The sequence below is a fragment of the Marmota marmota genome, unplaced genomic scaffold, assembly GCF_001458135.2.
Source record: "Marmota marmota marmota unplaced genomic scaffold, marMar, whole genome shotgun sequence".
Lineage (NCBI taxonomy): Eukaryota > Metazoa > Chordata > Mammalia > Rodentia > Sciuridae > Marmota > Marmota marmota.
This window is the reverse complement of record NW_025999982.1, coordinates 25,233,051-25,255,493: the sequence shown is the minus strand read 5'-3', so window position 1 is coordinate 25,255,493 and position 22,443 is coordinate 25,233,051. Positions and strand designations below refer to the sequence as shown.

At 35.4% G+C, this 22,443-nt stretch overlaps 1 protein-coding gene across 18 annotated transcripts in view; it reads left to right on the top strand.

Moving 5' to 3' along the window:
• Positions 1-600: 600 nt before the first annotated feature.
• Khdrbs2 (KH RNA binding domain containing, signal transduction associated 2) overlaps positions 601-22,443 on the top strand; it is a 585,248-nt gene continuing 563,405 nt past the window's right edge. For 14 of the 18 annotated variants that reach the window (XM_048805603.1, XM_048805597.1, XM_048805598.1 and 11 more), the window contains exon 1: positions 611-961. In XM_048805603.1, the coding sequence (XP_048661560.1) occupies positions 871-961 (91 nt within the window). In that variant the 5' untranslated portion in view covers positions 611-870. Of the gene's footprint in view, positions 962-22,443 lie in introns of all 18 variants that reach the window. The other 4 variants (XM_048805602.1, XM_048805589.1, XM_048805605.1 and 1 more) reach the window with 2 other exon arrangements.

Below are 22,443 nucleotides of genomic sequence, written 5' to 3'. Positions count from 1 at the left end.
CCTACCCTGGAAGCATGCTGCTGTACAACAATATCGCCCCAGAGCCGCTTTATTTGTTTATCAATGAACATCCTACTGCGTCCCCCAGATGTAGGTCATCTGAAATCTCAGCCACAGATCACCTGCGGTCTTTATTATATTTCCAGACCCGGTGCGCTGTTGATTCCTGGAGTGCGTCTGAGCTGCAAGAGGGAAAGGAGACACCTGTGCCTTAGGGACGCAGGTGAAGTCCATCTACCTTTCTGAGACTTTCCCTGGAGCTTTCCCACCCCCACAGAGGCTCACTACTTATCCCCATTTCCTCCGTTTTAAACCAGAGCCTCTCTGTTTAACTAGTGCTTTTCCCGTTCTCGCCATCCTCGGCACCTCAGCAGACAGCACAGAGGGTTCTACAGAACTGGGCATGCCTAATAACCAGAGAAGGCTGGGCTGCAAGAAGAAAGCGTTTGCACCTTCTGAGCTCCCCTCCCCTCTGCAGCGGCCTCCTGCCAGTAAGACAACTCGACGTGCAGTATGGCCCAATGAGAGACCGAATCCTTTGCGGGCGTCCCGCCTCTCCTGGCACCACCACCAATGAGTGGTTGGTGGAGGTGGGCCGCGCCCTGTTCCCGCCTCCCCAGTTAAGGCCGCTGGTGTGAGCCGAGGCTCAGCGCGAGGGACGACGGAAGGGACCGGTAGGTGTGGGCGCGGGGCCGCTCAGCCCGACGGCGGGAATAGCAGGCACTCGGTGCATGGGCCAGTGAAGACGCGCAGAGATCCCTTTGCAGCGGCGGAGGCGGAGCAGCGCGGGAGCTAGGCGCTGCCCAGCGACCCTGCGTCCAAGCGAGCGAAACCTCGCGCTTCGCCCGGGGACGGTCCGAAGTCCGCGCTATGGAAGAGGAGAAATATTTGCCTGAGCTGATGGCAGAGAAAGATAGCCTGGATCCATCTTTTGTGCATGCATCGCGCCTTTTGGCTGAAGGTAGGACTAGCCCCTATGGATGGGCACAAACCATCGGCTGCCCATCTCCGCGGCTTGATTAGGGGAGTGAAGTTGGGGAGGGACGCCTTTCTTAGCCTTCGCAGAAAGTGTCCTCCCTGAAGATGCTCGCTTCAGAGCTCAGGAGGACGGAACCTGTTCTTGGGGAGGGCAGCAGTGCTCCTTCTCTATGTCTTAATTTGGGGAAGACCAAAGCTACAAGATTATGTGACCTGTAAGGCTCATTGACCAAGGGAGGGGAAAAGCATAAAGTGTAACACGGTCTACTTCGCTTAGGGAAGGAAGGGGAATCAGTTTGGAAGTAAATAGTGATCAATGTAGTGTTCTAAGAGCTTCTTAGCTACCAATCAGTTTCCCGCTCCCCCCACTCCCCACCCCTGCTGCATTTGGGAAGTGCTTTTGATACCCTTTAATCAAAGTCTTTTCAATGGAAAGTCATAGAATTAATCAAGATTAAACTATCCATGATCGTGTATTTATGTGAAGGTGGTAAGCAGAGACTAAAGTGCTTATAAATTTATTTGAAGTGTGATGATTGGGTACTCTGCCAGATATTGGTCCCTGGGAACACTCCATAATTGATCAACTGTTCTACCAAGTGTGCATTTTCTTTTGTGTACCTGTAATGTTGAAGGAGATTCCATTCCCAGAGGAACATATATGTATTGCCTTTTGCTTTGCTTTGAAAGGTTTTTTTTAAAAAAGGTGCACGCGCTTACACACACACACACACACACACAAACTTCTGTATAACAAATATTATCCCAAATTACTCAATTTATACTGAAATAATGACCTGTAACTATTAAAGACACTGCCTATATCTGTAGTAATCTACACATGCCTTTTTTAAAACAATTGCAGATTTTGGGGGATGAATGCTTCATTAATAATGAATTGCTTCATCATCAAATTGGCTTCAGTGTGTTTTGTAGCTTGGGTTGTTATGGACTTACCTACCACAAAACTAAAAGTGACAACTTCCTTTACTCCAGCTTCTCAGCATTAATATAATTTTTTTTGAGTCTTAGTTGTACATGGAAGGAAAATTATTCTCCACATATAAGACATTGGCTTTATTTTTATATTTTACTGATGGATGTTATTTATACTAACAGCAAAATGTTTGCATGCTAAATAGGAAAAAATTATAATCAGAATATGGAACATGTGAAGTAGCTGAACTGTTTTCAAGGAAAGGGCTGGTTTTTTAAAGTGAGAGTAGAATGCAATTATGCTCGTTACTTTCTTGGTTACTGAATATAAAAGCATAGGAATTAAAGTTGAAAGTAAAATCAATTAAAAAACTAAACTCTATGTCTCCTTTTTAAAGACAGCTACATAAAAATAATAGGAATACTGAAACATGAGTTAATGAAGGCTTACAGTTGTTTAAAATGATTAAAAATGCAACTCAGCTGTCTCAGTTTACTTCACTATTTTACAGTGACTTCATTTAGCATATAATGTCTTTAAAGTGCAAAAAAAAGTTACAAATTGATAATTTTCATTAGCTGCTAATTGGAGATTGCTTTGGGACAGCTGACTCAATGACTGATTCATCAGTCATTAATGGGAGTTTTTGTACCTGAAAACTGCCAAATTAACAAGATGCGTAAGAGAAACTCTTCAGAGAGTGGAGGACATATTTATTTCTGCAATTGGTAAAACAGTAGAGAAGACTGTGCACCTGGCTCTTTTAGCATTTTATCTTTTCTACCGAACTTGATTTCTTCATACTTAGGACCATTCTGATGTACCCTGTAATTTAATTTTTTCCCAGCAGGGGGAAGCATGTCCTGCTTTTGTAAAGAATTAGGAGGCAAGCTCTTAAACAGAAAAGCATCTAAGTAAGAAACAAAGAAGGTGCCCAAATTTCAGAGAAATCATAATAAGGAAAAGAGAATGAAGGAGATGATGATTATAATCTTATAGTACATAAAGAGTTATGCTAAAGGATGCTTAAGGTTTAAATTTCTTCTCTAATTGTACCTGGGGAACTTTATGTGTTTATTAAAGAATATAAGGTGAGTGTTCTTTGGAATCTCAGTGAATCTTAGTGTATATTTTATGTTATAGACTTTTCATTATATTTTCAAAGGCAGTTTGCCAAGATTTCTAGGTTTTGTTTCAGGTCTCTATAGAAGATTGTTGAGATTATTTTATTTCTCATACTTGGAAATGCACTGATTGAAGGCAGTGGCTATAAATAAACCTGACATAGATATTCATTTGGAAGAAAGGTGCACACTGAAGTACATTTCAGTACTGTGCAGACAGTCTCAAGACTGAGTGAGTAATAAAAATGATCCAGATGATTCAGTTCTTTCGAATGATTTTCCAGCAGCTAATACATATAAGGGCAGTGTGATATAAACCAATGAGTTTCCACAGTGATTTTATTTTGCTTTTTGATTGGAGATAGATGCAAATCAGTGCTCCTTTGGGATTGCTTCATTTAGAATTGAAGGCCATGAGGTTAAAAGTACTAGTTTCTTGGTTATTTTGTTGTATTTTGTTTTATTTTACTTGTTTGTGTTAAGATTTCAGTAGAGATGATTTTGAGAACACTGCTGGAAAAAAAAAAAACCTCAACATTTTATGTATTTGATTGTTACTTAGAAGAGATCTTGAAGAATGTGCTTTAGAGAGTGTTTTCAAAGTGTTTGATTAGTTAAAATAATTTTCCTCCTGTAATTATAATGTTATTTAGTTATCCATTTATTATAGAAGGTGTTTTTGCATATGATAAAACAGCGAACTCAGCATGATTCTTAAGTTCTACTGCACTTCTGAATTTGCTTGCCAGATGAAATTACATGAGGTTATTTATATCTATGCTACTTCTGGGAAATGCATTAAACTCTGAATCCAGATACCTGGATTTTAATTCCACTTTTCCCTAAACTGAATCTTGGTAAGCTTCCCTTCCCTGGGTCCAGTGTCCTTGTCTCTCAAATTAAGGAGTTGGACTACATGATCTGTACATTTTTTTGCAATTTTAATTAAGTTCCAGATTACTGCTGATGTACAGGAGGGGTGTTTGTATATTCAGAACATAAAAATTAATGTCTGCATATTCTTGAAACTTTTTTCATTTGTTCCTAGTTTGATAATTAATAATTCATTCATCACACTATAATGTAATTTGAGACATATACATTATTTTGGGTACTGCATACATTTATATTCTTAAGTCTATTGAACTATTATCAAGTCTTGGGTCCAAAAATGTATGTGTATGAAAATATTCTTATTTGCAGTAAGTCATCACTGCTGATAGACATAGATCAGTTCAAATTTGTAGATTTAGTTACAGTTATTCTAGGAGCATTATTAATTTCTAAGACTTCCTAGTCTGAATTCCTTTGCTATTTTTTTTTTTTTTTTGGTACTGGGGATTGAACGGGGTGCTCCACTGCTGAGCTATATCCATGGCTCTTTTTATTTTTTAGTTTTGGGACAGGGTTGCCCTAAGTTTCCAAGGCTGCCCTGGAACTTGCGATCATCCTGCCTCAGCCTTCACACTCAATATAGAATTGTGCCACTGTGCTTGTCTCCTACCTTAGATTCTTTACAAACATTTGTATACTGCTAAGAGTTTTGGTTAACACATGGTATGATGAAATCAAATATTGCCAAATATTCCAGCACTTCAAAAAAATTTTTTTAAACACCCAGGGCACTGTTTGTAAATTTTCATGATATCCAGGATAGATCTTCATTTTTGTAGATGTCTGAGCCCTTTAAAACATGACAGAGCAGAGGTTAATACTTATCACAAATAATCACTTGTAGTGATTTCACCACATTTAAATTCTCCAAGGGACCATTTTAAAGTTTAGATTGTGTGTCTAAAATATTTTTAATAAAGATTGACAAATTCTTAAGTTAGGAAATTTATTGGTACCTTATATAAAACCAGTTTTGGATAAAATTAATAGAACTCTTTAATTTGACTTTTTTCTTGATGAATATAGTCTTTTTCTCAGTAGATTCAGGACAATCTTATTTATGTTTCTTAAATACAAAACAAACCTGGATTAAATTTCAGTTATCTTTGATATGCATTTAAAACAAATATATGATATAGTGGAAAAGTTCTGTTTTAGCAAGCAAAACACTTGGGATTGAATATTGACATTTCTACCTTCTGTAAAACATTGAACGTGTCATTTTTCTCCTCTCTGATACTCAACTTTATTTTTTTTGTCTACACAACAAAAGATGTAATACCTATCAGGCACGTTTCTTTTAAGGTTAAAAAATTCTGCTTGGGATAATACAAGCAGCATTTTATACAAATACTACAGAAATACAAGCAAAAATTATATAAGTATAATTATTTTACAATTTTCCTTTATCTTAGTGTCACTGTGGACTTGACCTCAATTAGAAGCTAGCTCTTGTAGGAAAATAAGCACTGCCTTACCCTTTAAATCACTGCTGTGTAAAATTTGAACTCATAAACCAAATTAAGAAAGAAATTACCTTGTGAAAAATGATTCCTTGAGGGTTTTAAAATATCATGTTCCCTAGTGAATAGTCACCTGTCAGGCTTTATCTTGAGTTTGAGTAGCCCAGATCCTGTTTCTTTCAGGGGTAATTCCAGACCTCCTAGGTCTCCTCTTAAACCCACACGTCTCAACAGATGATTTCACTGTCTATTTTATTCAGGAAAATGAATATGTCTTTTCTGGTGCTTTTCAACTTTCCCTGCCCACCCTCTCATGGTCTTTCGTTCTCAGTAGACTGAATACTTCTTTTTTATTCAAGGTTGACTTGTTCATCCATGTCCTTGACCCTCATGTTGTTGTCTTTAGACTCATTCTGTAGTTATAACCTTTCTTTGTATTTCCAAGTTCTTCCAACCTATGCATTTTTTTTTTCATAGCATCCTGTCAATGTGATCCAGTTGGAATACCTTAAAAAACCCAAATATGTGTTTCACTTCCAAAAGGAATAAAATTAATCTTTCACGATGCTTACTCTCCCCTGTTTCCTTTAAGCTTCTGATAGCATTAGTCCATACTAGCTTTCTTGCTCTCATAACTTTCTTCTTTAAAACAGTCTGCCGTGCCTTCATCGCTGTCCTGAGATAGGTAATTCTAAGTGACAGAATCATCTCCTCATTTCAAAGCTAATAAAATTTTCCCAACCTCTCCTTATGCCTCCTAGTCATACTTTCCACTGTTGATATTTTTCTAATTTATTTCCTTCTCACTGGGCTTCTAAACACCAGATACTTTCTTTTTCTAATTTCTTCTATGACCATCCTCTATCCCTGTCTTCTCCACCCCAATACACACAGTGATTTCAGATAGAATCATTCAAAATTAAAGTCTCATCTTGTCACTCATGTGAATAACTCCCATTTCCTGCAGGGTGTCTTTGATACTCCTTGACATTCTTACAACCTACCCACCTTTCCAGACTTTTCTGTTGGCCCTTTCTAATTTATCTCAGATAAAAAACAAAGTACTTATAGTTCGCTCTCGAAACCCTGCTCTGTTCACACAAAGCTAGATATGTTTCTTTCCCCTATTCTTATAGCAAACAGCTCTAGATCACTGTCTATGCTGTCATCATTTCATGATTGCTAGGTTAGGCTGCCTCTCTCACTAGGCTGGAAACCCCTTGAGCAGAGCCCAGTGCTTATCACCATGTCTGGCATATGGTGCTGCTCAGTGGAGGCCTGAAAGGCTTTCCTCCTTCAGACTTTGGAACTTGCCTCCTGTGGGCCTCTGTGCTATCTCTTTGAACCTGACTTATGTGCAGCAGCCTCCCCTTTTGTCTGCCTCTCCCCTTATCTAAGGTGTTGCCCATGCTGTGGACTGTCATAATGACTTCCCCATCTTATTCATTATGGATTAAATGAACCTCTGTTTTTCTCCTTCTTGACCTTTCCACTGCCTCACTGAAACATGTAATTCTGTTTGATCTTGTCAGTCTCCCTTTAAGCTTGAGGGCCAGAAATATGACTTCTGTCTCAGAATCCTTAATTCCTGCCTTCATTCTCATTTGTACAAGGCTTTAATAATGTTTATTAAGTGAATCATGTCAGTCTTGTATTTTTCCTTTCTCCTACTATGTATTTAGAAGATATCTTCATAAATAAAATACCAGGAATTCTGTTACTGTTTAGTTATATGTTATCATTGCTTACTTCAGAACCATAAGGAACCACATTGAAAGTCTCCATTCATTTGGGGGTAAGAATTTTTTTTTATTATTATAATTATTAACACATTAGTTATGCAAGTTAATGGAATAAACTGTGATATTTCCATTCACTCATTTTCACTTATTTTGAAATAATTACATATCCATAGGAGATTGCAAAGATGGTACAGAGAATTCCTATTTTCCTCTTCTGTATCTTGGATTACTGTCATTTGATATCCAAACCAAGAAAGTGGCCCTGATACAATGTATACATATAATTTAATCATATGTGTAATTTATGTGACTTGTTATTTCTATCAACACATAAAATCATTCTACCACCACAAATGTCTTCCTCCTTCACAATCGTACTACTCTTCTTCCCATTGTTTTCAACCATTTGAAATAATTTTTCAGTATCCCCTTTTCTTTTTTCCTTTTTTGGAGGTTGATGGAAAAAGGTTAGATCTTTGGCTATACTATGAGAAGGCCTTGGAGTTCTGTCCATTTATTTCCTTGTTGTTCAGTTTGGATAATTCCAGTGTTCTATTTTAAGTGGACTGATTCTGTCATCTGCTCTCTCACTGCTGCTACTGAGTCTATCTCATAGAATTTTTTTTAAAATAATTTATTGTATTTCCTAATTCTTAATTTTCTATTTGGTTCTTCTTCAGATCTTCTATTTATTTGCTAAGACTGTGCTTTTTCACTTGTTCCAAGTATGACACTTGTTACCTGTGGTAGTATTTCTGTTATGATTGCATAAAAATCCTTGTCATATAGTTCCAACTTGTGCTGGCATCTGTAGATTGTCTTTTGTCATTCAAGTGAGGCTTTCATAGTTCTTGGTATATGACATGTGATTTTCAATTTTATCCTGGACATTTTCAGTCTTATGTTGTCACACTATGGATTTTATTTACACATTTATTTCTAGCACACTTCCTGTGACACTGTTGTAACAGCTGGGGGGACTCCCCATTTCTACTTCCAGGTGGAGGTGAATATCCAGACTTCCCACAGGCATCCATTGACCTCTCTCTGACTTGGAAGTTGAGCATCACATACTAATTTTTCCTGTGTGGCTTTTGCCTAATTCCAAGAGGGATGGCGAGGCTTCATTCTTAGTGGATCATGATGAGAGTTCTTCAGGCATGAATGCTTTTGTTGTTACCCTGGTTTGGTGAGAGATAGGTGCCTTACTGCTGCTCATGAGAATAGAAGTTCAAGATCTCCAGGTGGCCTCCACTGACCCTGCACAAGGCCTCCTTACTGGAGGCAGACATGAAGTTCCTAGTCCTCGTTTATTCTTAGATACCAGAGGGTGTATCATAGATACCTCGATTGTCTACCCCTGGTGACCTCTGGGAGAGGTTGGAAGTTTAAACTCCATACTTTACCTCTCTTGACTGCTGTGAGCAGGAAATGCAGCTTTTTTGTTTTTGTTTTCACTGGATAAGGATGTTTGCTCTCAAACTTTTTTGTTTTGTTAGGTTGCCCTTTATTTTCTAATATTTGGCTAGAAAGGGCAGGTGTGTGTGTGTGTGTGTGTGTGTGTGTGTGTTGCTTCTGCTACCTTTTTTTGGACTGGGGAACTCAGGGGTGTTCTGTTCTGCCACTAAGCTACTTAGCCCCCCTTTTCTAAATATGATAACAGAATGCGTTACAATTCTTATTGCATATATAGAGCATAGTTTTTCATATCTGGTTGTATACATCTTAGCCCTTTTTTATTTTATTTTGTATATTGAGACAGGGTCTCACTAAGTTGCTGAGTCTGGGCTTGAACTTGTGATTTTCCTGTCTTAGCCTCTGGAGTAGCCATGTACCACCGCACCTAGATTTTACAGCACCAAGTCTAGCATTTATAACAACAAAGAAAATATAAGAAAATCACTCCTGGGTCTGTATCTGCATCTTGTAATACCCACTCAGTTCACCTTCCAGAAAGTTCTCTTTTATTTATATGTAACATCCAGTCACCATCATTTATGAGATTTTCTAATAACTATATATATTTTGCCTTATTCATAAATATGTTATTAAGTATCTCTACATGCATGGGCATTATCAAGATAAATCCATGTGGATAAGGGCCACATGGTTTTCTCTCATTTTCAATTTTTTTTAAATTTTTTATTTTGGTACAGTACCTAAGAGTGGAAACTAAGGGGAACAAAGTTTATCATTGTTTTCTTTCTTCTTAAGTACAGAGTCTGGAGTGAAGCTCTTTATCGCCAGAGCAGCTGGAGAAGTGAAGGAACTAAGATTTAGATGGAATTTTTGGAAATTCTTGGAATTAGCCAAGCTTTCTTTACGCACTTCTTTGTTTGATCTTTAGATTTGACTTCTGTTTCTCTCTCTTTCGTCTATATGTAAGACAAAATTGAAATTATATTCTAACACTGTCTGTTCTGTTAAAGCTATAAACACTGTCAAATCTCATCTATTTTTAGATTGAAATATCCTTGTTTTTGCAAATGTTGAATTCCAGTAAAGTAAGAATGGTATACAAATAGGTTTGTTTTTTATTTTTATTATTTTTTAATATTTATTTTTTAAAAATTTTTAGTTGTAGTTGAACACAATACCTTTATTTATTTATTTATTTTTATGTGGTGCTGAGGATCGAACCCAGCGCCTCATACTTGCTAAGCAAGCGCTCTATCGCCAAGCCACAACCCCAGCCCCATAGGTTTGTTTTTTAGATTATTGGCTAGCAGTTGACCTCCGAAATTTAGATCTGAATGTATCCATGCTATGTGATTTCCTCATGTTCTTAAATTCAAACTTCTGTAATGATTGCATGTTTTTTTTGGTCCAATATTTGAGAAATTATGGCCAAGCATCTTTGTGCTCTATCATTAACTTTTTTTTTTTTTAAACAGTCGTTTGTATCATAAGGCCAGATATTAATATGCAGAGTTTATCTAGGAGACCAACATTATTGTTGCTGTTAACTTCTGAAACATGTTTGCCAGTGCAGGTGCTGGATGCATTACCACAGGATATCATAAGTATAGTATATACAAGTGAAGTAGATTGATAAGTTGGGGCTGCTTTTTACCCGTATATAGATTCCTGTGGAGTATGGTGGAGACAGCCTGCATTTTCTGAACACCTCATATTGATTGTTGTTTCTGAGACAGGGGCACAGGGGAACAGTTCAGGCATTTTTTCTTTTTAATACAGAAAAAGGATTGGTAAACTTTGTGATTTGCTGAGGCATTTTTATTTTCATGTTTTTTAAAGAACTGCTTACATTTGCTGAATTCTTCTAAAAACAAAGAGGAACTCTAGGTCCTCTTGTGTCTTGATGCATTGCAGGTTTTGTTTAACATTTCAAAGTGAGCAGATTTCACATTTTGTCTGAAACTGACAACGTGGCTTGATTTAAATGTTATCTATAGGCTCTGAGATGTTAGGATTTAATAACTTGGAAACAGATTGGCTAGTGTTATTGTACTGTTATCAGAAATGACACAGTTGATGCCCATTTCCTTTGAACATTGAAGATTAGACTTGACTCTTCTTACAAAACAGCAGAAGTGTGTATTCACTAGAGTATAGATAATTTTATCAGGTTCCCAGAATTGTGTGCTAAATAATGTCGGGCCATGACTGCAACTCAGGAGAGGGAGCCTCTTTGACAGAAACACAGTAAAGAGGTTGAAGTAGAAGTGTGTTTCATTTCGAGAAGAAAAGGGATGACTATAGTAATAGTCCCTTTCATGAAACATATTCTTGTTTAAGTCCTTACATTGTATTGTAAAAGGCAAGTAGTACTGTCCCTATGCTATGAGAAAAGATAAAGAAACAAATTAGAGTGTAGCATAATAAATTTGGATTTTTAAAAACACAATATATCAGAGGTTAGTTAAGTGTCCAGTGAAAGTTTGAGAAAGTGTCAAACTCAGCCACTAGACAATGACATATTAAAAATATGGAAGAATGTTACTTGTTTAAGGGGAGAGAAAAATCTTCCTTTGAAAAACTTTTTGAAGAGTTAAATAAAATGTGTAACTGTAGAATTTATTGTTCCCTCTAAAATAATTTTTCTAGGAAATTTATGGCATTAGATTTATATGAAAGGATACATTCATTGTATAAAACAAGACTTTGAAATGTAAATAGTACATGATTAAATCAATAACAGAATACTTTTATTATGATATGGTTAGGCATGTACATTTTACCAGTGCAGAAATTTAAGTGTGAAGTTGGAATACGGATCATCCATGCCTCCAGAGTCTGTTTCTTTTTCTACACATAAAGAGTAGAAGCTCCCTTTTTATGCATTCAAGACCTGGTGGAAGGAGAGGGTCAGGCCCTTTAAGGAACTGCGTGAAGAAGAAAGTATATTTGGTAAGCCGAGACAGATGGGATTTTATTGTATGACATTGCTTTGGAATGGATTGCAGGATGATAGATGGCAGTGCGTTAAGCTGGGATTCCAAAGTTGGTGCAAGTTTGGAAATGATTTAATAGCCGCAGAAAGGAAATCTGGTAGAATAAAATATTATGATTATTAAAAGCAATTTAACAGAGTTAGATGAAATGCTAAGTATTTGGAATGAGCTGCAACAAGATAAATGATTTCTTTTTGAGTAAAATAAGTAGAATATACACATACTTATGTATGGGTAATACTACTGTATGTGCGTTAAGCATGTACTAGACTAGGGAATTGAACAACAGTACAGACTTGGTCACTTTGGTTCTTACTATCTGATTTTCATTACTGTCTCAGACTTTTATTTATGGAAGAAGGGAGGAGATACAAGCAATTAAATAAGTAGTTTTCATAGAATCCATGAAGTACAGTGATAAAGGAAGAAGATACTTTAGGAGTGCTGAGTAGGTCACTTAAAGAAATCTATGGAGATCATGAGAGGCTTCAGTAGGAAGGGTTGTGTTGGTTGAAATCTAACAATATGTGCAATATGGCCAGGATTCAGAACTGTAATCTGGAAGAATTATACATGGATATAGAAAAAAATACCTCCAAAGTCTGGCAAGAAAGAAAACTTTTTTTTTTTTTTTTCAGATAGGTAGAAGTTAAGTATGCTTGGACATACCATAAAAGGGAAAGAATCAAGAAAAGTGGATTAAAGAGAATGTTGGAAGTTTGTTGTTGTTGATTTTAAATTTTTTATTTGTTCTTTTTTAGTTATACATGGCAATGGAATATATTTCGACATATCATACATACATAGAGTATAACTTCCTATTTTTTGTGGTTGTACATGATGTGGAGTTACGCTGGTCATGTATTCATATATGGACGTATGAAAGTTAAGTCCGATTCATTTTGCTGTCTTTCTGAATGGTGGAAGTTTATCACACATACCTTGTGAACTGTGTTAAGGATTTTGGACTTCATGCTAAAAGGCATGGTAAATTGTTTAAAGGTTTTAAAAGGGGGAAAACGTGAAGAGTTTCATTTAAATTGCATGGAAATGGAAGGAGACCGTCATTGTTATACAAAATTACATATAAGAGGATGTAAGGGGAAAGGGAAAAAAAATCAAGGGAGAGAAATGAATTACAGTAGATGGGGTAGAGAGAGAAGATGGGAGGGGAGGGGAGGGGGGATAGTAGAGGATAGGAAAGGTAACAGAATACAACAGTCACTAGTATGGCAATATGTAAAAATGTGGATGTGTAACTGATGTGATTCTGCAATCTGTATATGGGGTAAAAATGGGAGTTCATAACCCACTTGAATCAAATGTATGAAATATGATATGTCAAGAGCTTTGTAATGGTTTGAACAACCAATAAAAAAATAAAGAAAAAAACTTAAATAAATAAATTCCATTGCAACAGGTAAAAAAAAAAAAATAAAGCACCATGTGGCTACATTGTTGGAAATTGGATTGGACAGATATAAGACAGGCCATTTGGTGGTTAGAGCAGCAAGCCAGGTGAAAAGTTATGGAGACCTGAATTCAAATAATAGAGTACAGACAGGGAAGAATGCTCAGAGCTAATATAAATTTGTAAGTACAATATAAAGGATTCAATTGGATAGAGGGTGTGAAAAATAAAGGATGGTCAAGGCTGCTGTCTAGGGTGCAGCTTGATAATTGGTTTAATTTGTGTCAATTACTGAAATATTAATTAAAAGACTGTTGGAGCTGAGTTCAGTTGAATAGACATTGAAGGCTCTATGGAGGCTGAAGTAAAAAGGTAGGTAGTGATGTTTGGAACATGATCTGTGCTGGATGGAATGGTTAGGTTTTATCAGCATCCAGGTGATAATAGAAGACCTTGGGAATAGAAGTGGTCACTTTTAGAGAGCATATGGAGTCAGTATGAAGGAGACATGGGGTAAAACCTCAAGGAACATGAGTATTTCAGAGAAAGAAGAAAAATATCTGCAGAGTTGACTAAAAGTTTCTTAGAATATATGTAGAATGATCAAATACTTTCAGTGTCATATAAATAAGGTATTTGAAGAAAGAAGGATTTGGTTAGTGTGTACAAATATCATAGATCAAGTAAGACAAGGTTTAGAAAACTCCAATGAATCTGGCAACCAAGAACTGATTGAAAGAGAAGTTGGAGGAGATCCCATTTTTCTGCAGGTTGGTAAGTGATTAGAAGGTGAGATTGTGAGAGAATGAAATTGGAAAACTCTCACTAGAACTTTGACTTCCTGTGGGAGGATAACTAATTTGATCATTATATAATGTGTGATCAATATGTGGAACTGTACAAAATTGACAATATTTCACCATTTTGACCTACAAAAAAAATAGCAACTCTGTGCAATTTAACAAATAGAAGCAGAAAATAGGATAAGAGAGGCTTTGGGGCACAGGGGTTAAAAGCATAGGTGTTATTCTGTTCCTATTAACTACAGAACTGTATTATTTTTGGTGGGTGACTTTAACCTCTGTATGCTTCCTTTTTCTCAAATATAAAAGGGACACTATTATTTTGAAACTAAGAAAATATATCACTGGCATGTTATTGTTTCTTTTCCTTATTTTAAATAGCAATCTCACTTCTGTACTCTGCCCTGTTTGTTCTCCATCCCTTCTGCTTCGACGTTGCTCATTTTCTTAGTGTTGCTGACCAGTGATGTATGAAAATTCTGATTGTTGCACTTCCTTTTCAGCATTTCAAGTTCAAAGTGTTTAGTAGTAACACATTCTAGTGGTTTAAAGTGGGAACTTACTTTTTTTCTGCTTTATGAATTTTATTTATTAATTCTTTTTAGTATTATATGGCAGTAGAATCCATTTTGATATGATTTGCATTTCCTTGATAATTATGCTAAGCATATTTTCATGTGCTTTTTTAACCATTTATATGTATTTTCTTATTTGAAATGATTGCTTGGAACGTTGGCATACTTTAATTGGACTGTTGGTCTTTTATTATTTGGGGAGTTATTCCTACGTTCTGGATTTGCATCTGTTGTTAAGTATGTGCATTGCAGATACTTTCCTCCAATATGTGGCTTAGCTTTTTAATTTCTTAAGTGTCTTTTTGAAGAGCAGAAATTATTAATTTTGTTGAATTCCAATTTAACATTTTTTTTTCTTTATGTTTTGTGCAGTTTGTGCCTTCTCTAGGAAATCTTTGCCTAGCTCAAGGTCACAGAGTTATCCTCAATGTTTTCTTTTGGAAAATCTGTAGTTTTAGCTTTTGCTTTTAAATGTAAGTTCATGTTCCATCCAGAATTATTTTTTTGTGTGAGTGTCAAGACAGGGTTACATTCTTTATTTTAAGATTTGAATATTCAATTGTTCCATCATCATGTACTAAACATTTTTCTTTGCTCCATGTTCTGTTTAAAGTGCAGCAAAACATAATGTAAACACAATGAACCTATGTTTCAATACATAAAATAGAGCAAAATGAAGATTTTAATGATATGTAAATTTCCTACCAATACGGATCTTCATATATTTGTTTCAGTAGGGAAGGAAACACTGATTACCTTGGGATTGTTAAGGATAATGTGTTTCTGCTGAACTTTAAACTTACACTTAATTGTATAACATTGTTGCCTTAATTTAAAACAATCTTTGCAGGAAATATGAACATATTTCACTTTCCATAACTGAAAAGAACACAAGCCATCTTAGAGGCCTTGGTGTTCACTGAATTTGACAAGTATATCATTCTTCCAATGAAAATATTAGGCATTTTTCTGCAAATGAGCAATAGTAATGCATAGTAAAATTGAGCATTGCACTGTCTTGAGTAACAAAGAAGGTTGTGGTAATCAAAAAGATAAAGGAAAATAGCCATTTCCATTTGAAAGTACCATGTAATTTTAGATAGATGTTTATATACTTTTCTGTTTTTGCAAGAAAAACTATGTTGCATAGGAAGAAAATTGGTATCCTCACGTTAGTTAAGCAAATAATACTTATTGACTAACAACTTAAACCTATATCTGCATTGTCAGTGATAACCAATTTTTATCTCTTGATCTTTACTGGCATGTTAACTGCCAGCATTGCTGTCATCCTGAAATGTGACATAAAGTTTTTGAAATTGCTTGAGGGCATAAGTGACTGGTGACTTTACACTCATCCCTAAAGCACAGGTACCAAACCACTATTCATTCAGTAAACACGTATGTACTCATCATGTCAACACTAACAACCAAAAAGAAGATTCAACAGTGATCCATACAGACAGGAAATGTCAGTGCTGGCATCTGACAAGGTAATTCTCAGAGAAGTGGGTCTGTACAGGTGGGGAGGCTAATACCCCTGGAGGAAAATGAACTTGTATCATGCAGCTTAGAAGTAAGATTGTAGTGGAAAATTTTTCTTTGCATTTTGGACAGTAGGAAAAATAGATTTAGATGTCATAAACTGATATTGAAAGATGAAGTTCTAAAATATGTTTCCACAGGAGTATTTAGAACCTCCTATAGAAAGTTTTGAGAAAAGGAAAAATACTTTGTTTTCCTTAAAGACTATATACTAATACTTTCTTGGAAATGAGAATTTTGGCTTTATGAATGTCCAAGTAAAATTGTGGGTTTATTTATTTTTTCCTTTTTTTTTTCAATTTTATAGTGTTGGTCAACAATTCCTTAAGTTACTATAAATGAAAAACAATTTTAAAATTCATCTAAAAACACAATGTTCAAATGTATGATTTGATATTAAGGGTATTTGAAATATAAAAATCACTAAAAGTATCTTTTATGAACATATCAAACATTTACAACAATAGTTAAAGTTTCACATGGGAGAATAAGTGAGAATAATGTCTCTGGTGCATCTAGAGTTTATCATTAGTAGCTCATTTTGAGCATTCCTAGGTAGGATTAGAAGTAACCACTATCTTCGATGCAACTCATTTTCTAGTCCCTAGTAACTGATGCCATTATATAATTGATATTTTAGGGGATTCTCTAAGTTTGTTTTGATTGTTTTTAGAATCCCAGCCCCTTCTTTGTGGCTTGTATTTCAGACCATTGTTCACCTGAATGAAGATCAGAGTAGCCATGGGATTCTGGTGAGAATTTGGTGTTAAAATCAAGAGGAAGAAAAACAATTTGGGCTCATCTCTTATACAGGGAAAATATGAACTCTCTGGAATTGTAGGCCCAGTTTTCAGACAGAACAAAACAGATGTATAGAATAAGGCCACAGTGACTGAGAATTTTCTTGGTTGCCTCTGGCCTTTCAAGGAACCCAGCCAACCTTGTACTCTTGAGAAACTGCAGATGTTTTAATAGATTTGTCATGTTTTTCTTTTTATTTTCTTCCTTATTTTGATACCGATTGCTATACTCAGTATCTTAAAAAATTTATCTATTATAAAGTGATAGATAACAGTGTTTTCATCACATACTACATGATGTTCTGAAGTAGTATGTGGGGTTGTTATACCAGCTAGTTAACTGACACATTACCTCACATCATCATCCTTTTTTTTTTTTTTGTGATGAGAACACTTAACGCATACTTTCTTTACATTTCTCAAGTATACAACATAGTGTAATTACTGTAGTCATCTAGCTGTACAATAAATCTCTTTTCTGATTATATGACTGCAGTTTATTATTATTTGCAGTCTAAAGAATTTTGACTACAGGAAAACAGAACTGAGCCTCCAATAATAGCAATCTCTTGGGCTGGGGATGTGCCTCAAGCGGTAGCGCGCTCGCCTGGCATGCGTGCAGCCTGGGTTCCATCCTCAGCACCACATACAAAGATGTTGTGTCTGCCGAAAACTAAAAAATAAATATTAAAAAAATTCTCTCTCTCTCTGTCTCTCTCACTCTCTCTTTAAAAAACAAAATAGCAGTCTCTTAAAATGTTTTAGTTTGGTTTCTCCTAAAAGCTGACATGAAAAGAACTAGCTTCCACTACTACTAATTACCAGCAGTGACATTAACTAAAATGAAAAAAGAACTTTATTAACCTCCAAAAAGTAGACATTTTGTTTTAAATATAATTATGTACTAATTAAAAAGTCTGTGCATAATGTACATCGTTATCTAAAATATTTCCTTTTCAAATTTCACTGGTCCTAGAAGATCAAAGTAAGAAGGACAAAGAATATAGCCATTCTGTGTTGACATCTTCATTTTTGTGGCTTGTTAGAATAATTATGTATCTTAGTGTTTCCTTTATTTTGGCGGAAGTGAGATCCAAACTTACTTAGCAATAGGTGCATGGTGTTTACAGTGAGTGTTCTCTTGAGCTAAATGACTTGAAGTGCAAGTAAGTTACTTTGGAATTGATTTCAGGAAATGGGGAAGTGAGACCTGGAAAAACTGAGCAACAAAGGGTTCAGTTATAAGCAAGTTACCATTAGAGGCAGTTGGTCCTAATTCACACTGGGAAATTGGGGGATCCACTGTAAAACATACACACGTTGAAAGGTGAGGGACCCAGGGCATTTACCCCAATCTCCTCAGCCATAGGTGGAAAGAGGCTCCTTGGAGACATTGCTTCCCCAATAGTTAAGCTTATTTAGGGGGCAAAAAGGTAGATTCTGACAGCCAGGAATGGCCTTCTAGCAATAAATGTAGTGGTCACTGTCTGTTGGAAGGTGAGTGGATATACATTGAGCCAAAAGGAGATGGAGAGGACGAGTGCAGACTTGCAGTACATGGGATGTTATGATATAGCATTGTCTATAATCCTTTTTTGGCTATGTCGAACAAATAAACCACGTGACGGTTCTTCCGGCTTAGAAATAATTCAACCAAGAAAGGAGGAAGATGATTGTCTATGCAGCTTTCTCCCACCCCTTCAAACAACAAATGGATAAACATGAATTAGGTTTGGAGAGTATCTCCCCTGAAATGTTTCTGTATGAATGAACTTTAGAATAACACTGCTCTTTATTGAGGTGAAGTGAAATATTGTAGCTGCCTGATAACAGCCTGCCACATTACAAATCACCACTTGCAAGGTTACACAAGGTGCCTTTAGAAAAAGCTAAATGAATTACTTCAAATGGTATGTTTGTATTCAAATAGGAAATAGCTGGTAGTTTGGGAGTGACAGTCTTTTCTTTTGGTTTCAAAAGACCCATTGCCATGCTCTGCCTTTTTGTTTGCTGCTGGGACCTGAAAGCCTGCAGTGAACAGGTGAATAGAAGACATTCCTAATTGAGAAAGAAAATGAAGAATTTTTGTATGAAATAGTCACAACATCTCTCATTTTACTATTGTGATATTTTTAGAAGACTTTTGGGTTGGTTAAATGCAACTGAAAATATAATACTTAGCTGATTCATTTTCTTAATCTTCCCTCAATTAACATTTTTATTTTTGTTAAACACCCCATCTTTTAAAATTCTTTAAGTGTTAAATCTGAAGGAGTCCACTAACTATACCTAAGGACTCTCAAACACACACTCATATACACACAGGCTCATGATGTATACCTCACATACTTGTTAATGGAAATTCTATTATTTCTGCCCATTAATGTGGAAGCTAATTAATTAGCAAATATGGTTTGCAATTTGGAGGAGACAGTTACTTTCAGCAAGGGTAGAATTCAGGAGATAGTCTTTTCTGTGATCTGATTTATCCCTTCTTTCTGTCATTTATTAACTTATTGTTTGTCAATAAAAATCATTTTATCTAAAAATAATATTCTATTTATAATCTTGCATCATCAATATGCCCAGGAGCCCCTCTTATATATCTCTTAGTTAAATTTTAAGTACAACTTCTCAGCTGTGATAGTTGGTGAGTGTTAAGCTCATTTAAAAGTTTTCCTTTCCTTACTGGTATTAACCAAAATGTAAATTTCTCATTTTTATTTCTCTGTGATTTAGAATTTCTTTTCATGTTAGATGGTTGGAATTGATAATCTGATGAGGGGTAGGGACAGAAGAGATGATGGACAATCAATGATGTTAGAATTAAGTGGTTATAAAGTATCTTAAGAATTGCAGAGCTATTTCGCTCTCATATTTTACAATAAGAGGAAGACAATTTGAAACTGTTAACAGCTCTATATGAGTTCTTACAAAAAGAGAGTCCTATAGGAATAGGATAGGGTGAAGGCTAAAGGAAAGGAAAAGAAAGGTAAAGGAAAAGAAAATAGCCCCAATAGCCCATATTTGTCCTTCTGTAGTTTCAAAAAGTCACAAATCAAATTGAAAAATCACTATGAGAACAAGTGGACTGACTTTCTGTTGAAGTGGGAATGTGACCACTATATTTGGATGCATAGAATTGAAGAGGATTATAGGTGTATTTCTCTGTCTTAGAATTTTTGATGTGTGGACACATAATTATATTTCAGTTTGACATGCTGCTACAGGAAAAGCCTTCTGACAGATCTTTGATATACTGATTATTATTTTTAAAATGTGCATTAAAATATGGTGCTTTATAAAGGAAGCATAGTAAAGTGGTCACCTTGGGTTTAAAAATCTGATGTAGCTCAATCATTTTCCATAGCTACTGATTTCTATCACATAATTTTAAGTAATTATCAAGAATATAGATTGTTTATATCTTCTTGGGTGGATACCCAATTTAGTTGTCCCGTTAAGGCAGGTTGACTTGAAATGATAATGTCTTGTTGATGTTTTCTGATTGCATTCTGTGTAAAACTGTGTCTGATGGTAACTTTTGAGAGTAAAAGCCTCTGTTGGTGCTTTTATTGGGCAAAATGACAGTGATGATCTATGGTTTTCATCCTGAGGGTTAGCACAATATCTCTAAAATTAAAGCGTTTTCTGACTTGCACAAAATGTGAGCAACTTATCTTAGAGCAATGATTAATTATAAATGTTAATCTGTGGGCAAAGATACCAGACCCATGAGGCAAAGTCTTACCTCAAGACTCCATGCAAGTTTTTATATATTATTGAGTGTTAATTAGTAATAGAACTTAGTAGAATGGGTTTCTTATTTAAAGAAACCCGAATTCAAAAGTAAAAGAAACCATTAGTTATGTAAACTTGTAAAGATATTCTCAGATTTTCTTGTTATAAAGTATCCTGTGTCTATTTGCACTGGTGGAGGAGTGAAGTTTTTTATGCTAGTCAGGTGCTCTACTACAGAGCTACATCCCCAGCCCTGAAGCATTATTTTTTGGATATTAAAATATGAAAGCAGTTGATATTAATTCTGGTTGCAATTAACAATTTATGACTCTGCTAAACAAAAATGTTGTTTTTCATTGCAATGGATCTTAATCATATATCAAATGTATTTGATTGAGACAATATGTAGTCACTCTTATTATAAAAAATATTTTCAAGAAATATGGTTAATAATAAGCAATGGGGAAAATGAATGGGCATCACAACAACTGCAGGATCCTGCAAATGTCAGAAATAGAGGATGGATTTTTAAGTATTGAAAATAATCCACTTCCTTCAGTTAATAATATACTTATTAAAAGTACAATAATGTATATATATACTTATTCTAAAAAAAATAAATGGTTTTTCTCTATAGAAAAAAAAGTCATACCTCATCAATTTGCTCTACTGACATTCAGCCAAAAAATAGGATAAATACAGCAATTTGTCATTGAATGTGCTTTTTAAAATGAGGTTGAACAAAGTACACTTTGCTGTGAGTGGTATGGAAAAAAGAATATAAAATTCTACATCACTAATAAATATGTATCTTCATGGCAGATGCAGTGTATGGCAGTGTATGAGTACCAGATTTATTTCATGTTATTTTTATGTTTACACTGATATTCAAACTTTGATCTATTGCTTTTTACTTGCTTGCCTGTGAGTTTTAAATGTAGGCATGATAATATGACATAGGTAAAGCTGGCAGTGACACTAATTTATGTTTTTATTCTTTTTAGTTATACATGAAAGTAGAGTCTATTTTAATATATTTATACAAACATAGGATGCATCTTATTCTAACTAGGATCCAGACTTATGGATATACACAATGTTGAGAGTCACTGTGGTGTATTCATATGTGTACATAGGGAGGTTATATCTGATTCATGGTGCTAGTTTTTATGTATATATTTAGAAAGAATGTTTTCTCTATAGAGACAATTTTAGAAGATGCTTTCTATATAGTAGTGGGTTATTGTTCTATGAAGTTTGGTGTATTTGTTTTCAACAGTGATGTGTATAACTGATGATTTCATATATTGAGTATATTCTAATAATTTAACTTAGCAGATATTTACTCAGTATAACTGTTAAGGCACTATTCCAAAATTCCAAATAAAACTGGGTCTTTTTGAAGTAAAAACAAAGTATTTATTCTGGCCGAGGTTAAGGGAGCAGAAAGTAGACAGTTCTGCAGCCCAAGACACTAAGCATGGGTGAGGGCGCCACTCAAAAACAGAAAAACCACAAAGGAGTGGGGCAGGAGAGGCAAGCACAGTCATAAGACACAATTATAAAGTGTCACCAGGTTCTCAGAATTGGCAGCTTTTTGTACATGCTCAGGAAGCAATCTTGTATTAGCTCCCGAGTTTAAAGGGCCAATTTTGTGCAGGGTGAGATGTCTGAGCAGAATGGGATCAATTTGACTTAACTTTCAAATCAGCCTGTAACATAACTATGTCTCAAGCATTGTGCTAAATGTTAGTCAACAAGGGTGATAAAACTACACTTGCCTAAAACTAAGATCCCCAGCCTACAAGAAATATATTAGAATTTCAGATAGTATTAGTCTCAATGTTAGTTGAGATTTGATGAATTTCAATAAATCTTTGCTTGTTAACACTTGCATTATAAGTTCTTGGGAGAGATTTTTTGGCACTCAACTTTATTTCTGCATTATTATTTTAAAAAGTAGATTAATATAAAATGCAACTATTTCTGCTTTTATTATTTCAAGATGTAGATTA